The following is a 17,942-nucleotide window of genomic DNA, read 5'->3' as shown; positions in this document are numbered from 1 at the left end:
CAGACATTAAACAGAAGATAGAGGATCTACCGTTCGATGGTCTAGGACTATTCCACGCGTCCACTGACGAGGTCCTCACTTCTGTGGACGACGGACGTAAAAGGGCCAAACGCCTTGGCGTCGCGCAGCCGGCCTCAGACCTTTGGCAAGCAGAGACCATGGAAACCCTCCTTCCAGCGTCGTCAACGCTCTCCAAAACAGCAGGATTTCTGGAAGAGAAAACCTCAGCATCAAAAGCAGCCTTTCCAACAACGGCCACGTGTGCCACCATCCAAAAAATCGTCCCAGTCACCCAAACAGTCTCTTTGACTTTCCTGCCGCTTCAACCATACCATTGAGTCCTCTTTACCACACCCGGCTACTCCCATTTTACCAAAATTGGAATTCCATCACCACCGATTCTTGGGTTCTTACCATCGTGCGTCTAGGCTACGCAATAGAGTTCGTTTCACCGCCTCTCCTCCGTTGCTTTATCGTTACTCCACCCTCCCCTCACCTTCAACAAGAAATTCTGGACTTGTTCCAGAAAAATGCCATAGAACCTGTTCCTCCTCTCCACCGCGGGACGGGCTTCTATTCAAGGTACTTCCTGGTCCCCAAGAGGGACGGGGGCAGGCGTCCCATCCTGGATCTCCGGAAGCTAAACGAACACGTGATTTACAAAAAATTCAGAATGATATCTTTACAGTCCATACTTCCCTTGATTCCCAGGGGTTCCTGGATGGCTTCCCTAGATCTTCAAGACGCTTATTTCCACATATCAATTCGCCCCCAGCACAGGAGGTATCTCCGCTTTGCAATAGGTCATCAGCACTTCCAATACAGGTCCCTACCCTTCGGACTTTCCACTGCCCCCAGAGTGTTCACCAAGTGCATGGCAGTAGTGGCAGCTGCCCTGCGGCTTCGGAACATCACAGTCTTCCCGTACATAGACGATTGGCTCCTGATTGCACCAACTCAACAACAATTGACGAGGAACCTCAACACAACCCTCTCTCTGCTGGCCTCCCTGGGTCTTTGTGTGAATACCACCAAATCACACCTCACACCGACCCAGGACCTGCAGTTTATAGGTGCTCGTCTATGTACGTCCCCTCATCTGGTGTTCCTTCCGCAGGATCGTGCACAGTCCATCATCTCCCTGGCCAACTTAGTCCGTCTGAACCCACGCCAGTCTGCCTACAACATTCAGCGTCTCTTGGGACTCATGGCTGCAACCACATCGGTGCTACGCTTCGCTCGGCTGAGAATGCGACATCTTCAGTTATGGTTCGTCCGAGCTTACCACCCACACGTACAACCTCAGAGCACTCTCCTTACTGTTCCTCGAAAGGCTCTACACTCCCTTCGTTGGTGGACCATACCAGAAAATCTGCTTTCCGGAATGCCCTTTCTCCTGCCTCCGCCATCAGTCATTCTTACCACAGACGCCTCTATGTGGGGATGGGGAGCCCACTTAGAGGACAAGACGGTCAGAGGCCTTTGGACAAGGGCCGAAAGGACCATCCACATCAACTGCCTGGAACTGATCGCAGTTCACAGGGCGCTCCACTCGTTCCTGCCGTCGGTCGCCGGTCGACATGTTCAGATCTCCACCGACAATATGGCGACTGTCTTTTATGTCAACAAGCAGGGGGGCACCAGATCCGTTTGGCTCTGCCGCATTGCCATACTGCTCTGGGAAGGGTGTGTCAAACACGACATCTACTTGACTGCCATTCACCTCCCAGGGGTAGAGAACGTTCTGGCCGACTCCCTCAGCAGGATTCGGATAGACGACCACGAGTGGTCCCTCAATCAAAGTTACCTCCATCGCATCTTTCGCTGTTTTGGAGTTCCCAGGATAGATGTTTTCGCCTCAAGGGACAATGCGAAGTGTCCCCTTTATTACACCAGAAGGGGCAACGATGCATTTCTACACACCTGGAAAGGCCCTCTGCACTACCTCTTTCCTCTGACCCCCCTGATTACACGTGTGTTAATCAAGGTTGCTCGGGACGGCACGGACTGTATCCTCATTGCTCCATGGTGGCCACGGCAACCATGGTTCACGAGGCTACTGCAAATGTCCGCTCACACCTACCGCCGCCTTCCCCTAGTATCCGATCTCTTAATACAAGCCAACGGCAGGGTGCTACATCACAACCCACAGCAGTTAGCCCTAACAGCCTGGAGAATCTGTCCTCCTTCTTATCCTCAGAAGTAGCGAACGTCATTCTCAATGCCAGGAAGCCTTCCACCAGAATCTCCTATCAACGAAAATGGAAGCGTTTCTGCTCGTTTGCAGCATCCAATCGTCTCCAAGCGGAATCAGTACCTCTTCATCTGATTCTGGATTACCTACTTTCCCTGCAGAGATCAGGACTATGCTACTCTTCTTTAAAGGTCCACCTTTCGGCCATTTCTGCGTTCCATGACCCTGTGGAGGGCAAAACGGTCTTCTCCCATAGACTATCGAAATCCTTCCTCAAGGGCATTCTGCACATGCATCCACCCATTAAACCTTTCACTCCATCTTGGAGCTTATCCCTGGTGCTTTCCTGCCTTATGAAAGCCCCCTTCGAACCAATGGCTACTGTAGCATTCAACCTCTTGTCATGGAAGACTGCATTGTTGGTTGCCCTTACTTCAGGGAAGCGTGCAAGTGACTTATGTGCCTTCCGTTATGATGCTCCTTACACTATATTCCACAAGGACAAGGTTGTACTCCGACCGGACCCTGCCTTCCTTCCTAAAGTTGTCTCCCAGTTCCACTTGTCGACATCGACTTCATTGCCGACGTTTTTCACAAACCCAACTGACCCGGGACAGAGAGCTCTACATTCCTTGGATGTCAGAAGGGCTTTATCCTTTTATCTTGCTCGTACACAACCTTTCCATAAGGACCCTAATCTGTTTGTGGCCTACGGTAAACCTCTCATGGGACACAAAATTTCTACCCAGAGACTATCTAAGTGGGTAGTTAGTGCCATCAGCTTGTGCTATGAATTGGCTAAGCAGCCTCTACCCGAAGGCCTTAAGGCTCACTCTACCAGAGCGGTCTCGACGTCTTCGGCCTTTCTACAGGGCGTCTCCTTAGAGGACATTTGTGCTGCTGCATCCTGGTCCTCACCATCCACGTTCGTTCCCCATTATGCTTTGGACGTACGTGCGAGACGGGACGCCTCTTTCGGCCAAGCGGTCCTCCGAACCATCTTCCATTAAAGTATAGGGTGAGTGTATCCACCACTATCTACTTGGATGTGATATTTATATGTGACTAACTTTTGCCTTACCAGCACCCTCCTCCTGGACATGCAGCTGGCTAGTCACCCATGTGTGGGACTGCACAGAGACCACGAAGAAGATAAACAGGTTGCTTACCTGTAACTGATGATCTTCGAGTGGTCATCTGTGCAGTCACACACGCCCACCCAGCCTTCCCCGCTGCTGGCCTCTTGTGATTTTTCCTTACCTTATATACTGTCAGTGTCAGTGGCGGCTGGAAGAAACTGAGTGGGATGGCCGCTCCCCCCCCCCGCTCCAGGCATGCGCGGTCGGTGCCTGCTCCCCAGGGCGGGAGGGAAGCGCGCCAAAAAGAGCCATAGGCGAGCTATTGGAGCTCCGAGGTTTGGATTCGTTGCCTGCGGCAAGACCCATGTGTGTGACTGCACAGATGACCACTCGAAGATCATCAGTTACAGGTAAGCAACCTGTTTTTCTGCGTTCGGAATAAATCAAGCAAGGAAATGTCGTGAGCTCCTCCTCCCAGCTTTTAATTTTCTGCTACAGTCAGTTGCAGGATACACAGCTCCGCTTCCTCTTTCTCACCTTAGCGTTGCACACAAGCTGTGAGCCAAGCGTGCTCCCTCCTCCAGTCAGCAAAGGAACATGCAACCAGAGTCCCGTCGAAGCAGGAATTGTTTATTATAAGACTTATCGGTAGGCCTGTAGAAACACTCCACAATCTCTCTATACCAGGGGTGGCCGCACTTGCTTAATGTAAGAGCCACATAGAATGAATGTCAGATGTTTGAGAGCCGCAAGATTTGAACATCAGATGTTTGAGAGCTGGAAGGAAGGCAAATTGACAGAGAGGGGGAAAGAAAGCAACTTTAACTTTAATTGTATTTTCCAAGCTGCCAGCTGGCTTGGTTTGGAGAAGCAATTTAAGCTGGCTGATGGGGGCTTTGAGAGCCACACAATATGTGTGAAAGAGCCACGTGGCTCCTGAGCCACAGTTTGGCCACCTCTGCTCTATACCAATATATCCTATGTTTCTCAAGGAATCAGGTCTATTTGTTCTTCAGTTGCACAGTCGAGTCCGACTCTTTGCGACCCCATGGACAAAGTTACGCCAGGCCCTCCGGTCTTCCACCATCCTCCGAAGTCTGCTCAAATTTGTGTTAGTTATGTCAGTAACACTGTTCAGCCATCTCATCTTTTGCTGTCCCCTTCTTTTGCCTTCTGTCTTTCCCAGCATCAGGGGCTTCACCAGGGAGTGCTCCCTTCTCATTTGGTGGCCAAAGTATTTGAGCTTCAGCTTCAGCATCTGACCTTCCAGGGAACGGTCTGACTTGATTTCCCTTAGAACTGACTGATTTGATCTTCTTGCAGTCCAAGGGACTCTCAAGATTCTTCTCCAGCACCACAACTCAAAAGCATCTATTCTTCTGTGCTCGGCCTTCCTTATGGTCCAGCTTTCACAGCCATACATTACTACTGGGAATACCATCGCTTTGACTATACGGCCTTTTGTTGGCAGGGTGATGTCTCTACTTTTTATTATACTGCCCAGGTTCACCATAGCTGTCCTCCCAAGGAGCAAATGTCTTTTAATTTCATGGCCACAGCCACCATCTGCAGTGATCTTGGATCCCAGAAATGTGAAGTCTGTCACTACTTCTATGTCTTCTATTTGCCAAGGTGTGATGGGGCCAGATGCCATGATCTTAGTTTTTTTGATGTTGAGTTTCAAGCCTACTTTTGGGCTCTCCTCTGTCACCCTGAACAAGAGGTTCTTTAGGTCCTCCTCACTTTCTGCCATTAGAGTAGTGTCATCTGCATATCTGAGATTGTTGATGTTTTTCCCGGCAATCTTAATTCTGGCTTGTGCTTCATCCAGGCCAGCATTCCGCACGATGTACTCTGCATATAAATTAAATAAGCAGGGTACAATATACATCCTTGTTGAACTCCTTTTCCTATTCTAAACCAATCAGTTGTTCCATATCTCGTTCTGACTGTTGCTTCTTGACCCTTATATATGTTTCTCAGGAGACATGTGAGGTGGTCTGGTACTCCCATCTCTTTAAGGACTTGCCACAGTTTGTTGTGATCCACACAATCAAAGGCTTTAGCATAATCAATGAAGCAGAAATAGACATTTTTCTGATACTCCAGTGCTTTCTCCATAATCCATCGAATGTTGGCAATTTGATCTCTAGTTCCTCTACCTCTCCGAAACCCACCTTGAACTTCTGGTAGTTCCCGATTGACATACTGCTGAAGCCTAGCTTGTAGGATCTTTAACATAACCTTGCTGGCATGTGAAATGAGTGCAATGGTGCGATAGTTTGAACATTCCTTGGCATTACCCTTCTTTGGGATTGGAATATAAACCGATCTTTTCCAATCCTGTGGCCACTGTTGTGTTTTCCAAATTTGTTGACATAGTGTGTGCATCACTTTAACAGCATCATCTTTTAGGACTTTGAATAGCTCAACTGGGATACCATCATCGCCGCTCGCTTTGTTGTCAGTAATGCTTTCTATTTGACTTTACACTCCAGGATGTCTGGCTCAAGGTCATCGTTTTCACTGTCATGGTTGCCCAGGATATTGAGATCCTTCTTGTATAATTCTTCTGTGTATTCTTGCCACCTCTTCCTGATCTCTTCCGCTTCTGTTAGGTCCCTACCATTTTTGTCCTTTATCATGGCCATCTTTGCATGAAACGTTCCCTTGATTTCTCCAATTTTCTTGAAGAGATCTCTTGTCCTTCCCATTCTATTATTTTCCTCTATTGCTTTGCATTGTTCCTTCAGGAAGGCCTCTTTGCCTCTCCTTGGTGTTCTCTGGAAATCTGCATTCAGTTGGGTGAATCTTTCCTTTTCACCTTTGCCTTTCGCTTTCCTTCTTTCCTCAGCTATTTGTAAAGCCTCATCAGACAGCCACTTTGCTTTCTTGCATTTCTTTTTCTTTGGGATGGTGCTGATTGCTGTCTTCTGTACAATGTCACGACCCTCCTTCCATAGTTCTTCAGGCACTCTGTCTATCAACTTTAGTTTCTTAAACCTATTCTTCACCTCCACTGTATATCCATAAGGAATGTGATCAAGGTCAAACCTGAATGGCCTAATGGCTTCCCTGGTTTTCTTCAGTTGAAGCCTGAATTTTGCAATGAGTAGCTCATGATCTGAGCGGCAGTCAGCTCCAGGTCTTCTTTTGCTGACCGTAAGGAGCTTCTCCATCTTTGACTGCAGAGTCTGTAATCAATCTGATTTCTGTGTTGCCCATCAGGTAATGTCTACGTGTAGAGTCGCCTTTTAGGTTGTTGGAAGAGGGTGTTTGCTATGACCAGCTTGCTCTCTTGACAAAACTCTATTAGCCTTTGCCCGGCTTCATTGTGTTCTCCAAGGCCAAACCTGTCAGTTGTTCTGGTTACCTTTTGATTTCCTACTTTGGCATTCCAGTCCCCTATGATGAGGAGGACATCTTTTTTGGTGTTAATTCTAGAAGGTGTTGTAGATCTTCGTAGAACTGGTCCACCTCAGCCTCTTCTGCATCAGTGGTTGGGGCATAGACTTGGATTACTGTGATATTGAATGGTTTGCCTTGGATGCGGACCGAGATCATTCTGTCATTTTTGAGATTGTATCCCATTACTGCCTTCCTCACTCTCTTGTTAGCTATAAAGGCCACACCATTTCTTCTGTGGGACTCTTGGCCACAATAATAGATGTAGTGATCCTCTGAGTTAAATTCACCCATTCCCGTCCGTTTTAGTTCACTGATTCCCAAGATGTCGATGTTCCGTCTTGCCATCTCTTGTTTGACCACATCTAGCTTACTTTGATTCATAGATCTTACATTTCATGTTCTGATGCAGTACTGTTCTTTGCAGCATCATACTGTTCTTTCACCATCAGACACATCCACAGCTGAGTGTCCTTTCGGCTTTGGCCTAGCCGCTTCACTCTTTCTGTGGTTACTTGAATGCTCTTCCCCAGTAGCATACTGAGCACCTTCTGACATGAGGGGGCTCATCTTCCAGCGCCATATCTTTTAGCCTTTTGTTACTGTTCATGGGGTTTTCATGGTTTTGTTACTGTTCATGGAGAGCCGGTTTGGTGTAGTGGTTAAGTGTGTGGACTCTTATCTGGGAGAACCGGGTTTGATTCCCCACTCCTCCACTTGCACCTGCTAGCATGGCCTTGGGTCAGCCATAGCTCTGGCAGAGGTTGTCCTTGAAAGGGCAGCTGTTGTGAGAGCCCTCTCCAGCCCCACCCACCTCACAGGGTGACTGTTGTGGGGGAGGAAGGTAAAGGAGATTGTGAGCCGCTCTGAGACTCTTCGGAGTGGAGGGCGGGATATAAATCCAATATCTTCATCTTCTTCTTCTTCTTCTTCTTCTTCTTCTTCTTCTTCTTCTTCTTCTTCTTCTTCTTCTTCTTCTTCTTCTTCTTCTTCTTCTTCTTCTTCTTTTCTTGGCAAGGTGGTTTGCCATTTCCTTCTCCAGTGGATCACATTTAGTCTGGGTTCTCAGGTCTATTACAGTAGTTTATATACATTTCGATAACATATCCAACGTGGGACAGATTAATTATAATTGGTTTATCAAAACATGAGCCAATAGCTTATCTCTGTTCCCACGGGGCAGTTTCCCCTTGAGTTACTTGAGCCCTTGGGAAAAGCTGAGTCAGTGCTGGTACAAAAAGTGTATACCTTAGCATATCCAAAAAAAGCTAGCCAAGGCCAGTTTTGGGTTGCTGGAAGTTCCATTAGTAGAGCAATGCTGGGTTATTCTGCAATGCTCTGGGCTCTTCCCGAAGTGCCTAGATCGGTTTACTGCAACTGTATGGGATATGGAAGTTTTCCTCGAGAATGTTTTCCTTTGTTTAGTACTTTCCCTAAGATAAAGATCTTTTGTAGGGGAGGGATGGTGGCTCAGTGGTAGAGCATCTGCTTGGTAAACAGAAGGTCCCAGGTTCAATCCCTGGCATCTCCAACTAAAAAGGGTCCAGGCAAATAGGCATGAAAAACCTCAGTTTGAAACCCTGGAGAGCCGCTGCCAGTCTGAGTAGACAATACTGACTTTGATGGACCAAGGGTCAGATTCAGTATAAGGCAGCTTCATGTGTTCATGTGTTTAGGAACACGGTCTTCTCTCCTGCTGATACTTTCTGGTTTAAAGTTCCCTCTATTAGAAAACAGGCTTTAGTAAAAAAAAAAAATGCTTTAGGCTTTATCAATATATACCATATTCCAATTCCAGTTCCAAAAACCTTTATTGGCATAACTATATATGATTCTCAGTGTAAGGCATAGCTTCTGATTAATTCCTGAAGCGTTAGTGCACGTTTAATGTACAAACAGGTTGATTTGTCTGTCATTAGCATTTATTCTGCACCCACCCAAGTGTGGGCGAATCGGGCAGAAGTAGCACATTATGCTGTCCCCAGAAAAACAAAGGTTCAAAGGAACTCCAGGAACTGTATTTCAGTGCTGGGGATAGGGACATCTCCATCTTAGTGCTCTCACAAAACTACAATTCCCAGTATCCCTTAGAAATAATGTGTATTTTAATCTAGGTCTCTTTGACGTTCTCATTTTCCTCACATGTGCTTTGGGGTTTGTTTTTTTCTGTTCCATGTGTATTTTTACTCCCTCTAGTGGTCAGTTCAATATTTCATTGCTTTATGTCCAACATAAAAATCTGCGGTTTAAAGCTGCAGGGAGATATGCCACACATAAAAGAACGTAATCTACCACTAGAGGGAACAAAACACATATGGAACAAACTCCTCCCCCCCCCCCCCCGGAAGCAAGAAGAACACACAAGTGAGGAAAATGAGAATGCAGAAAAGTCTGTAGTTGAAAACCAGTTGCGGTTTTATTGCCTGCATGAAATTGGTGGTGGGTGGTAAAGGGAGAACATAAGAGAAGCCATGTTGGATCAGGCCAATGGCCCATCCAGTCCAACACTCTGTGTCACACAGTGGCCAAAAAAATTATAGATTTTTTTGGGGGGGGGCAGGGTGATAAAAGCCCAGAGAGGAGGAGGAGAAAATAGACGAGGGTAAAGTGGCAGCCCAGAGCTCAGACAAAGTAAGGCTGGGATGGTCCAGGATGGGTGTTGTGGATGAAAGAGGATTTGAAGAAGGAGAGAGAGGAGGGTGTGGTTAGCATGCAGCAGCCCTTGGCTCCTTAAGGAGCCGCATGTGGCCCTCCAATTGTGAGGAAGGAAAGCTCTCTGTGTTGGAGGTGAAGGATTTTGTGCTGTCAGCCTCAGACTCCAGAGAGGGGTTTCTGATTGTCTATATTCTTCAACCGTCACATCCTGGGCCCATAACCTGATCCAATTAGCACAAGTGGCCTTGATCCCAGGGTTTGCCAGTTCAGGGTGGAGGCCGGCAGCATTTGGTTCAGCTGCATCTCCAAGGTGCCCGCTGATCAAATATGTTGCTGATTGGTAGACTGGAGAATGAAGAGTGACAAAAGAGGAAATGGTCGAGGGGCATTCTCTGTCCATTAATCAGTCCCCTTCTCCTTTGTCTTCCCCAGGGGGGTGGACCAAACTACCTATTGTGACTATGCCTTGGAGTTCATCATCCACGTCCATGGCCTGCGTCTCAGCCCCAAACGGGCCGTCTTCCTCATGAAGGTACCTGCAGCTGCACCTGGATTTTTGCGCCCTTTGGGCTGCTGGGCTAGGCACATACTCAGTGGCTGTGTTGTACCCTGCTGTTCCAAGTAGAATGAAATGGTAGAATCCTGTGGAGGGAGACTGGATTGTTACCATTTGAGCTGCACCATTCTTAAATGCTTCCTCATGAAAAACCCTGAATGAGTTTTGTTGTAGTTGCTTTAATGCCAGTGCTTAGGGAGGGAGCTTCCAGTCTGGGATTTTCCCCTAGTGCAGTAGTTCCCAACCTTTTTGGCACCAGGGACTGGTTTTGTGGAAGACAACTTACGGACCGGTTGCTAACAGGTCACGAACTAGTACTGGTTCGGGGGTTGGGGATCCCTGCCCTAGTGTGTTAGCTTTCTATTTGAAAGAAATGCCTGGTGGGAGATAACATTCAAAAAACAGTGTCTCCCAAATGGTACCTGCCCGCTGAAATGGTACACTTCATCCTACTGTCTTAGTATGCTGCAGCACCACTGCCCCACATCTGCTTTTGTGGAATTGATTCCGAAGGGGCCCTTTTCTTCCACTTTTCCAGTCCAGCTTTGGCCATCCACCCCGAGGGCTTTCTTTTGTGCTGGAATCCACGCCAGCCTTGCTAGTACTGCAGAGATCAATTTGAACACATGAAATGGCCTTATATTGAATCAAACACTGGTCCATCAAGGTCAATCTTGGACTGGCAACTCCAAGGTCTCGGGTGAAAGTCTTTCACATCACCTCCTACCTGATCCTTTTAAACTGGAGATGCCAGGGGCTGAACCCAGGCCTGGCCTGTGGGCTCATGGCGCCCCAGGCGGCCCTGATGCCCCCCCATGCCACGCCGCCCTCCCGCCCACCTCTGCGGCGCCTCCCTCTCTCCCTCCCTCCCTCCCTCCCTCCCTATCTTTAATGCCCACGCAGGGAACCGGCAGTGAAGCTCCCCCTAACCTCCCCCTAACTTGGGCCCACTATCTGGGATTCCTAGGCAGAGTCCTGGCACTCACCCTATTCTCTGCCCCTGCCAGCCCAAAAACATGCCTTCCCCCAACTTAGTGGCCACAGCCTTCATTAACCAACCTCATCCCATCCCGTGCAGCTCTGGCCACGCATCTGCAACAGGCCTTCGTGTTTCAGCGTCCAGGGCCGCTGCCAGGGTTTTTGTTGCCCTAGGCAGCAAGGGAGGGCTGGCTCCGAGTGCATGTATTGCCCCGCCTTCTGCGCACAGACCCAGGAAGGCTGAGCCGGGGCAGCAGGGTGGCATGTGCGCTTGGAGGTGCTCAGAGCCGACTCTCCCTTGCTGTGGTGCACACGTCACCGTGCCGCTCCCACTATGCTCCTTCCCTGTTGCCTTCCTGGGTGGCAGCATGGGTGAGATGGTGGTAGTGAGAGTGCTGTGGCAAGGGAGGGCCAGCTCCGAGCGCCTCCAAGCACACACGCTGCCCTGCCCCTGCTCAGCCTTCCCCACTCAGCCTTCCCTAGGCAGCCGCCTACCTAGCTTACTGGGTTGCGCTGGTCCTGTCAGCAACACTGCTGTATGGCTCCGTTAAAGCCCCATCCCTTTCCCTCACCCCTTCACCACTGGGTGACCTTGGAAGCAATGTCTCAGAGGCCAATCTGAGCCAAGGAATTCTAAGTACCTGGACTGGCTTTTGAGGAACAGTTCACCGGTTGTTTAAAACACACACACACACACACAGACACACACTTGAGCTCTGGGAGAGAGCGGGGAAGGAGTGCTGCTGCAAGACTGAGAGTTTGGCTCTCTAAGCAGCTGGGGGAAGTTGCTGAGAGTCTGAGTTTGTGTGGTTTGTGTGGTTTGTGTGGATGCTGGGGAACTACTGTTTGTTTTGAATGGACTGTAGGTGATTGTTGCTGATTGTAGGTGATTGTTGCTCATTGGGAGTGACTGTGTTGCCTGGGGCAGACTGAGGTCCCACCCTCTTTGCATTATTAGGCTGCACCTTGCCAGAGGCGTGAGCCTTTGGTGCAAGCTAAAGGGCTTTTGGCCTAGGGTTCTCTGGGAAGGTGGGTAGTTCCTCCCAAGTAGTCTCAAGTGGCTGTTGGTACTGGAATTTACAGGGAAATCAAGACAAAGAGAATTTTGAAATGTTGCAGCAGCATGGCTGGTGAGGGAGCAGAGGCAGTGACGTGTAAAGACTGTGGGATGATAGTATTTCTACCTGAGAGTACCAGCAATTACACTTGCAGCAAGTGTAAGTTAGTAGCCCTGCTGGAGGAGAAGATACAGGGGCTGGAGGCAAGAGTGTCCACACTGCAGTGTATAAAAAAGACGCATCCCTTCTTTTTCTCCGGAGGTTTCCATGAGTTCTGTGATCGGTCTGGTCATCCTGTACATGGTGACTTACATCCTGGCCCCTAGGGTCCAGGCCCTCTGCTCCAGACTTGCCAGGAGGTTCGAGGAAGCAGTGGTTTTACGAACTGGTGAGTGGCACTTAGCCCTGAAGATGCTACTAGTGGGGCCGGGGGGGGTGGGTTGACAGGCCATGAGGCCACATCAGGTGAAGGCCTTGGTCTCCAGTTGGTGTAATGGTTAAATACACAGGCTCTTATCCGGGAGATCTGGGTTCACTTCCCTGCTCCTCCATACAAAACTGCCAGAGTGACCTTGGGTTATAAGAACATAAGAGAAGCCCTGTTGGATCAGGCCAATGGCCCCTCCAGTCCAACACTCTGTGTCACATAAGAACATAAGAGAAGCCCTGTTGGATCAGGCCAATGGCCCCTCCAGTCCAACACTCTGTGTCACATAAGAACATAAGAGAGGCCATGCTGGATCAGGCCAATGGCCCCTCCAGTCCAACACTCTGTGTCACATAAGAACATAAGAGAAGCCCTGTTGGATCAGGCCAGTGGCCCATCCAGTCCAACACTCTGTGTCACATAAGAGAAGCCCTGTTGGATCAGGCCAATGGCCCCTCCAGTCCAACACTCTGTGTCACATAAGAACATAAGAGAAGCCATGTTGCATCAGGCCAATGGCCCATCCAGTCCAACACTCTGCGTCACATAAGAACATAAGCCCTGTTGGATCAGGCCAATGGCCTATCCAGTCCAACACTCTGCGTCACATAAGAACATAAGAGAAGCCCTGTTGGATCAGGCCAATGGCCCATCCAGTCCAACGCTCTGTGTCACAGAAGAACATAAGAGAAGCCATGTTGGATCAAGCCAATGGCCCATCCAGTCCAACACTCTGTGTCACATAAGAACATAAGAGAAGCCATGTTGGATCAGGCCAGTGGCCCATCCAGTCCAACACTCTGCGTCACATAGTGGCCAAAAAAATCCAAGTGCCATCAAGAGGTCCACCAGTGGGGCTAGAAGCCCTTCCACTGTGCCCCCCCTAGCACCAAGATACAGAGCATCACTGCCCCAGACAGAGAGTTCCAACAATAAGCTGTGCCTAATAGCCACTTACGGATCTCTGCTCCATATGCTTATCCATTCCCCTCTTGAAGCCGTCTATGCTTGTAGCTGCCACCACCTCCTGTGGCAGTGAATTCCGCGTGTTAATCACCCTTTGGGTGAAGGACTTCCTTTTATCCGGTCTAACCTGACTGCTCAGCAATTTCATTGAATGCCTACGCGTTCTCATATTGTGAGAAAGGGAGAAAAGAACTTCATTCTCTCCCTTCTCTATCCTATGCATAATCTTGTAAACCTCTGTCGTGTCACCCCGCAGTCGACGGTTCTCCAAGCTAAAGAGCCCCAAGCATTTTAACCTTTCTTCATAGGGAAAGTGTTCCAACCCTTGAATCAGTCTAGTTGCCCTTTTCTGGACTTTCTCCAGTGCTATAATATCTTCTTTGAGGTGTGGTGACCCGAACTGTACACAGTACTCCAAATGAGGCCGCACCATCAATTTTTACAGGGACATTATGATACTGGCTGATTTGTTTTCAATTCCCTTCCTAATAATTCCCAACATGGTTTTGGCCTTTTTTATCGCAATCACAATAAACTCTGTCAGGCTGTCCCGGAAAGAGCAGTTCTCGAAAGCTCCCTCAGCCCCACCTACCTCACAGGGTGCCCGTTGTGGGGAGAGGAAGGGAAAGAAGATTGTGAGTCACTCTGAGATGCCTTCAGGTAGTGAAGGGTGGGGTATAAATGCAATCTCCTCTTCCTGTTCTTCCTCCTCCTCTTCTTCCTCCTCTCTGCCCTGTTCACTGGGCCCTCTGGACTAGATGGGCCTTCGGTCTGCTGCCCCCGGAAGGATCAGCCCTATCAAAGCTTGGGGTTTTGCTGCCTGCTCTCAGTGGTGCGGGGCCAGCCCCATAGTTGAGAATCACAGGAGGAGGGCGCCAGAAGGGGGCCGTAGGGGGTGAGAGCAAGAAGCTGGAGAGGCTGGAGGCCACCCCTCTCCCTCCCCCCTCTAGTGTGATTTAATTCGCACGTCAGCTCCGATTCCCCCTTATACCTTCCCTGGAGCTCAGCCTGCAGCGATCAACTTCCATTTCCGAAGTTCAAAAGAAGGCCGATTTGTATCTCTGTGCTCCCTCCCCATTTCCCTGCTTTCCTGTGCCCTTCCCCAACCGGGAGCAGCAGGGAACATGCGTGGCTTGTACACGCTGGCTGGGGGGGGGGGACGTGTCCAGGCCTCCCTCCTCCACACCCTGAAAGGATTCTAGCTGCCCTCGCAGCCTGTGTAATCTAGGGGCCTCTTCTCCCACCCAAGAACTTACGGTTCAGGATCGTGGAGGTGGAAAACAAGGCAGCACATGGAACCCCCAGGGAAGGACGGTGGAGAGGGAAGGACGGTGGCTCAGTGGTAGAGCATTTACTTGGGGAACAGAAGGTCCCAGGTTCAATCCCCGGCATCTCCAAAAAAGGGTCCAGGCAAATAGGTGTGAAAAACCTCAGCTTGAGACCCTGGAGAGCCGCTGCCAGTCTGAGAAGACAATACTGACTTTGATGGACCGAAGGTCTGATTCAGTGGAAGGCAGCTTCATATGTTCATATGTTCAGCTCTTCACGGCTGGACTAAGGGCTGCTGGGAGCAGGGGGTGGGGTTGGCTGCCCACCTATCCACCCAACTTTCAGAATCAGCCCATCCGCCCTCCCACCCAACTCTGCTCGGAATGCCTCAGGGGAGAGCCTACGGTGCCACTGCCTGCTTCATGTGCTGAGGTGATTGGAGGGGAGGGGTCCTGAGGGGGAGGAGGGAGCCAAGGCTTGGGGAGGGGGCCCGTAAAATCCATGAGGCTGGGACCTCTGGGCCTCATGGGGCGCTAGCGGTCACACACTCCTCCTGAGTCCAGCTAGCTCACGGCCTGCTCCTTAGCTTCCCTGAGCTCACGCCTGTGCTGAGCGCTAGTCTGGAGTTCCACCGTGGCCAAGCGTTCCGCCTCTTTCCCCCACTCGGTGGCCTCGAAACAAGCCTAAGGCTCATTCCGCACTAACCTTGCTCCACGCCAGGCTTCCGTTTCTCACCGGAGCAAGCTCGCGATTTCGCACCAGCTGCTCCGCGCCGCCATTTTGCACGGGGAAAACCCACGATCTGCTGCACCACAATCTGCTGCACTGGAATGGCCTTGGGTCAGCCATAGCTGTGACAGAGGTGGTCCTCAAAAGGGCAGACTCGTATCTGGGAGAACTGGGTTTGATCCCCCACTCCTTTGCTTGCAGCTGCTGGAATGGCCTCGGGACAGCCATAACTCTGGCAGAGGTTGTCCTTGAAAGGGCAGACTCTTATCTTGGAGAAACAGGGTTGATCCCCCCACTCCTCCGCTTGCAGCTGCTGGAATGGCCTTGGGTCAGCCATAGCTCTGGCAGAGGTTGTCCTTGAAAGGGCAAACTCTTATCTGGGAGAACCGGGTTTGATTCTCCCCTCCTCCACTTGCACCTGCTGGAATGGCCTTGGTCAGCCGTAGCTCTGGCAGAAGTTGTCCTTGAAAGGGCAGACTCATCTGGGAGAACCGGGTTTGATTCCCCACTCCTCCACTTGCACCTGCTGGAATGGCCTTGGGTCAGCCGTAGCTCTGGCAGAGGTTGTCCTTGAAAGGGCAGACACTTATCTGGGAGAACGGGGTTTGATTCCCCACTCCTCCATTTGCAGCTGCTGGAATGGCCTTGGGTCAGCCATAGCTCTGGCAGAGGCTGTCCTTGAAAGGGCAGATGCTGTGAGAGCCCACTCAGCCCCACCCACCTCACAGGGTGTCTGTTGTGGGGGGAGAAGATATAGGAGATTGTAAGCTGCTCTGAGTCTCTGATTCAGAGAGAAGGGTGGGGTATAAATCTGCAGTCTTCTTCTCCTCCTCCTCCTCTTCCTTCTTTTTCTTCCCCCTCTCATAGGATCATAGAATCATAGAGTTGGAAGGGACTTCAAGGGTCATCTAGTCCAACCTCCTGCACAATGCAGGAAACTCACAAACACCTCCCCCTAAATTCACAGGATCTTCATTGCTGTCATATGGCCATCTAGTCTGTGTTTAAAAACCTCCAAGGAAGGAGAGCCCACCCCCTCCCGAGGAAGCCTGTTCCACTGAGGAATCGCTCTAACGGTCAGGAAGTTCTTCCTAAGGCTGAGCCGGAAACTCTTTTGATTTAATTTCAACCCATTGGTTCTGGTCCTACCTTCCGGGGCCACAGAAAACAATTCCACACCATCCTCTATAGGACAGCCCTTCAAGGACTTGAAGATGGTGATCCTATCACCTCTCAGCCGCCTCCTCTCCAGGCTAAACGTGCCCGGCTCCTTCAACCTTTCCTTGTAGGACTTGGTCTCCAGACCCCTCACCATCTTTGTCGCCCTCCTCTGGACCCGTTCCTTCTCCTCCTTCTCCTGCACAGTCTCCATTGGCATGTGCAGATTGGGCCCCTTGGATCGGGGGTGTCTCATTCCTACATTTGCAGCACTCCTACGTTGGTTGCTGCTGCTGCCCCACTTTGACTCTGGATCTTACCAATGCTTGAAGATACGGGGAGACGTTTTTAATACCATGGTCTCCCCCCCCCCACACACACACCCGTTTTCTTTCTGCTTTTCCAGGGTCCAGCCTCACCTTCTCGTCTTCAGCGACCAGTTCCCAGAACTACATCACCACCTTGTCCGAGGCCAGCCTCAGCAGCAGCATGCCTGTTCAGCAGCAGGAGAAATAGCAAAGCTCTTGCGCCTCGCTGGCTGCTTCTCCCACTAGCCCTTTCCAGGACCCAGAATCCCTTGGGGGAAGCGGCTTCTGAAGCGAAGCAAGCAAGGGACCAGTTCTGCGTCGTTTCATTCGGCTGCCGCTCAACTCTGTGGCCACCGTGGAAGTCGTCGCAGCACCTGTGATGTGGCTGGACCAGAGCGAGAGTCCCCCCCACCCCCTCCGTGTTTCCGTAGAAAATAAAACTCTCGTCCCAGCACTGTGTGTACTGTGTTATTCAGAAGGGTCCACTTTCCCTCCTTCCTTTCTTGAAAGTCTGCCAGTTGCCACCCCGCAATAAAGCCTTGGAGGGAGGCAGTCATGAATCCTAGAATCACAGAGTTGGAAGGGACCTCCAGGGTCATCTGGTCCAACCCCCTGCACAATGCAAGACATTCACAAACACCACCCCCTAAATTCACAGGATAGAAGCCTAGAATCACAGTTGGAAGGGACTTCCAGGGTCATCTAGTTCAACCCCCTGCACAATGCAAGAAATTCACAAACACCTCCCCCTAAATTCACAGGATCTTCATTCATGTCAGATGGCCATCTAAAAAAAAAAGGTAGTCCCCTGTGCAAGCACCAGTCGTTTCAGACTCTGGGGTGATGTTGCTTTCGCAATGTTTTCACGGCAGACTTTTTACGGGGTGGTTTGCCCTTGCCTTCCCCAGTCATCTACACTCCCCCCCCCCAGCAAGCTGGGGATTCATTTTACCGACCTCGGAAGGATGGAAGGCTGAGTCAACCTGGAGCCGGCTACCTGAACCCACCTTCTGCCAGGATCGAACTCAGGTCGTGAGCAGGGAGCTCAGACTGCAGTACTGCAGCTTTACCACTCTGCGCCACGGGACTCTTGATGGCCATCTAGCCTCTGTTTAAAAACCTCCCAAGGAAGGACAGCCCAGCACTTTTGAGGAAGCCTG

The 17,942-nt window shown here is 50.3% G+C and overlaps 1 protein-coding gene across 1 annotated transcript in view; it reads left to right on the top strand.

The window, feature by feature from the left end:
- Positions 1 to 16,990, top strand: part of LOC132585880 (cation channel sperm-associated auxiliary subunit gamma-like) — a 107,309-nt gene extending 90,319 nt beyond the window's left edge. The window contains exons 27-29 of the mRNA XM_060257757.1: positions 9,766 to 9,865; positions 12,187 to 12,313; positions 16,881 to 16,990. Coding sequence (XP_060113740.1) covers positions 9,766 to 9,865; positions 12,187 to 12,313; positions 16,881 to 16,990 — 337 coding nt within the window. The remainder of the gene's footprint in view (positions 1 to 9,765; positions 9,866 to 12,186; positions 12,314 to 16,880) is intronic.
- The last annotated feature ends 952 nt before the right edge of the window (positions 16,991 to 17,942 follow it).

The sequence above is a fragment of the Heteronotia binoei genome, chromosome 17 (assembly GCF_032191835.1).
Source record: "Heteronotia binoei isolate CCM8104 ecotype False Entrance Well chromosome 17, APGP_CSIRO_Hbin_v1, whole genome shotgun sequence".
NCBI classification, from domain to species: Eukaryota; Metazoa; Chordata; class Lepidosauria; order Squamata; family Gekkonidae; genus Heteronotia; species Heteronotia binoei.
Note: the sequence above shows the minus strand (reverse complement) of the source record. Positions and strands in the feature narration are given on the sequence as shown.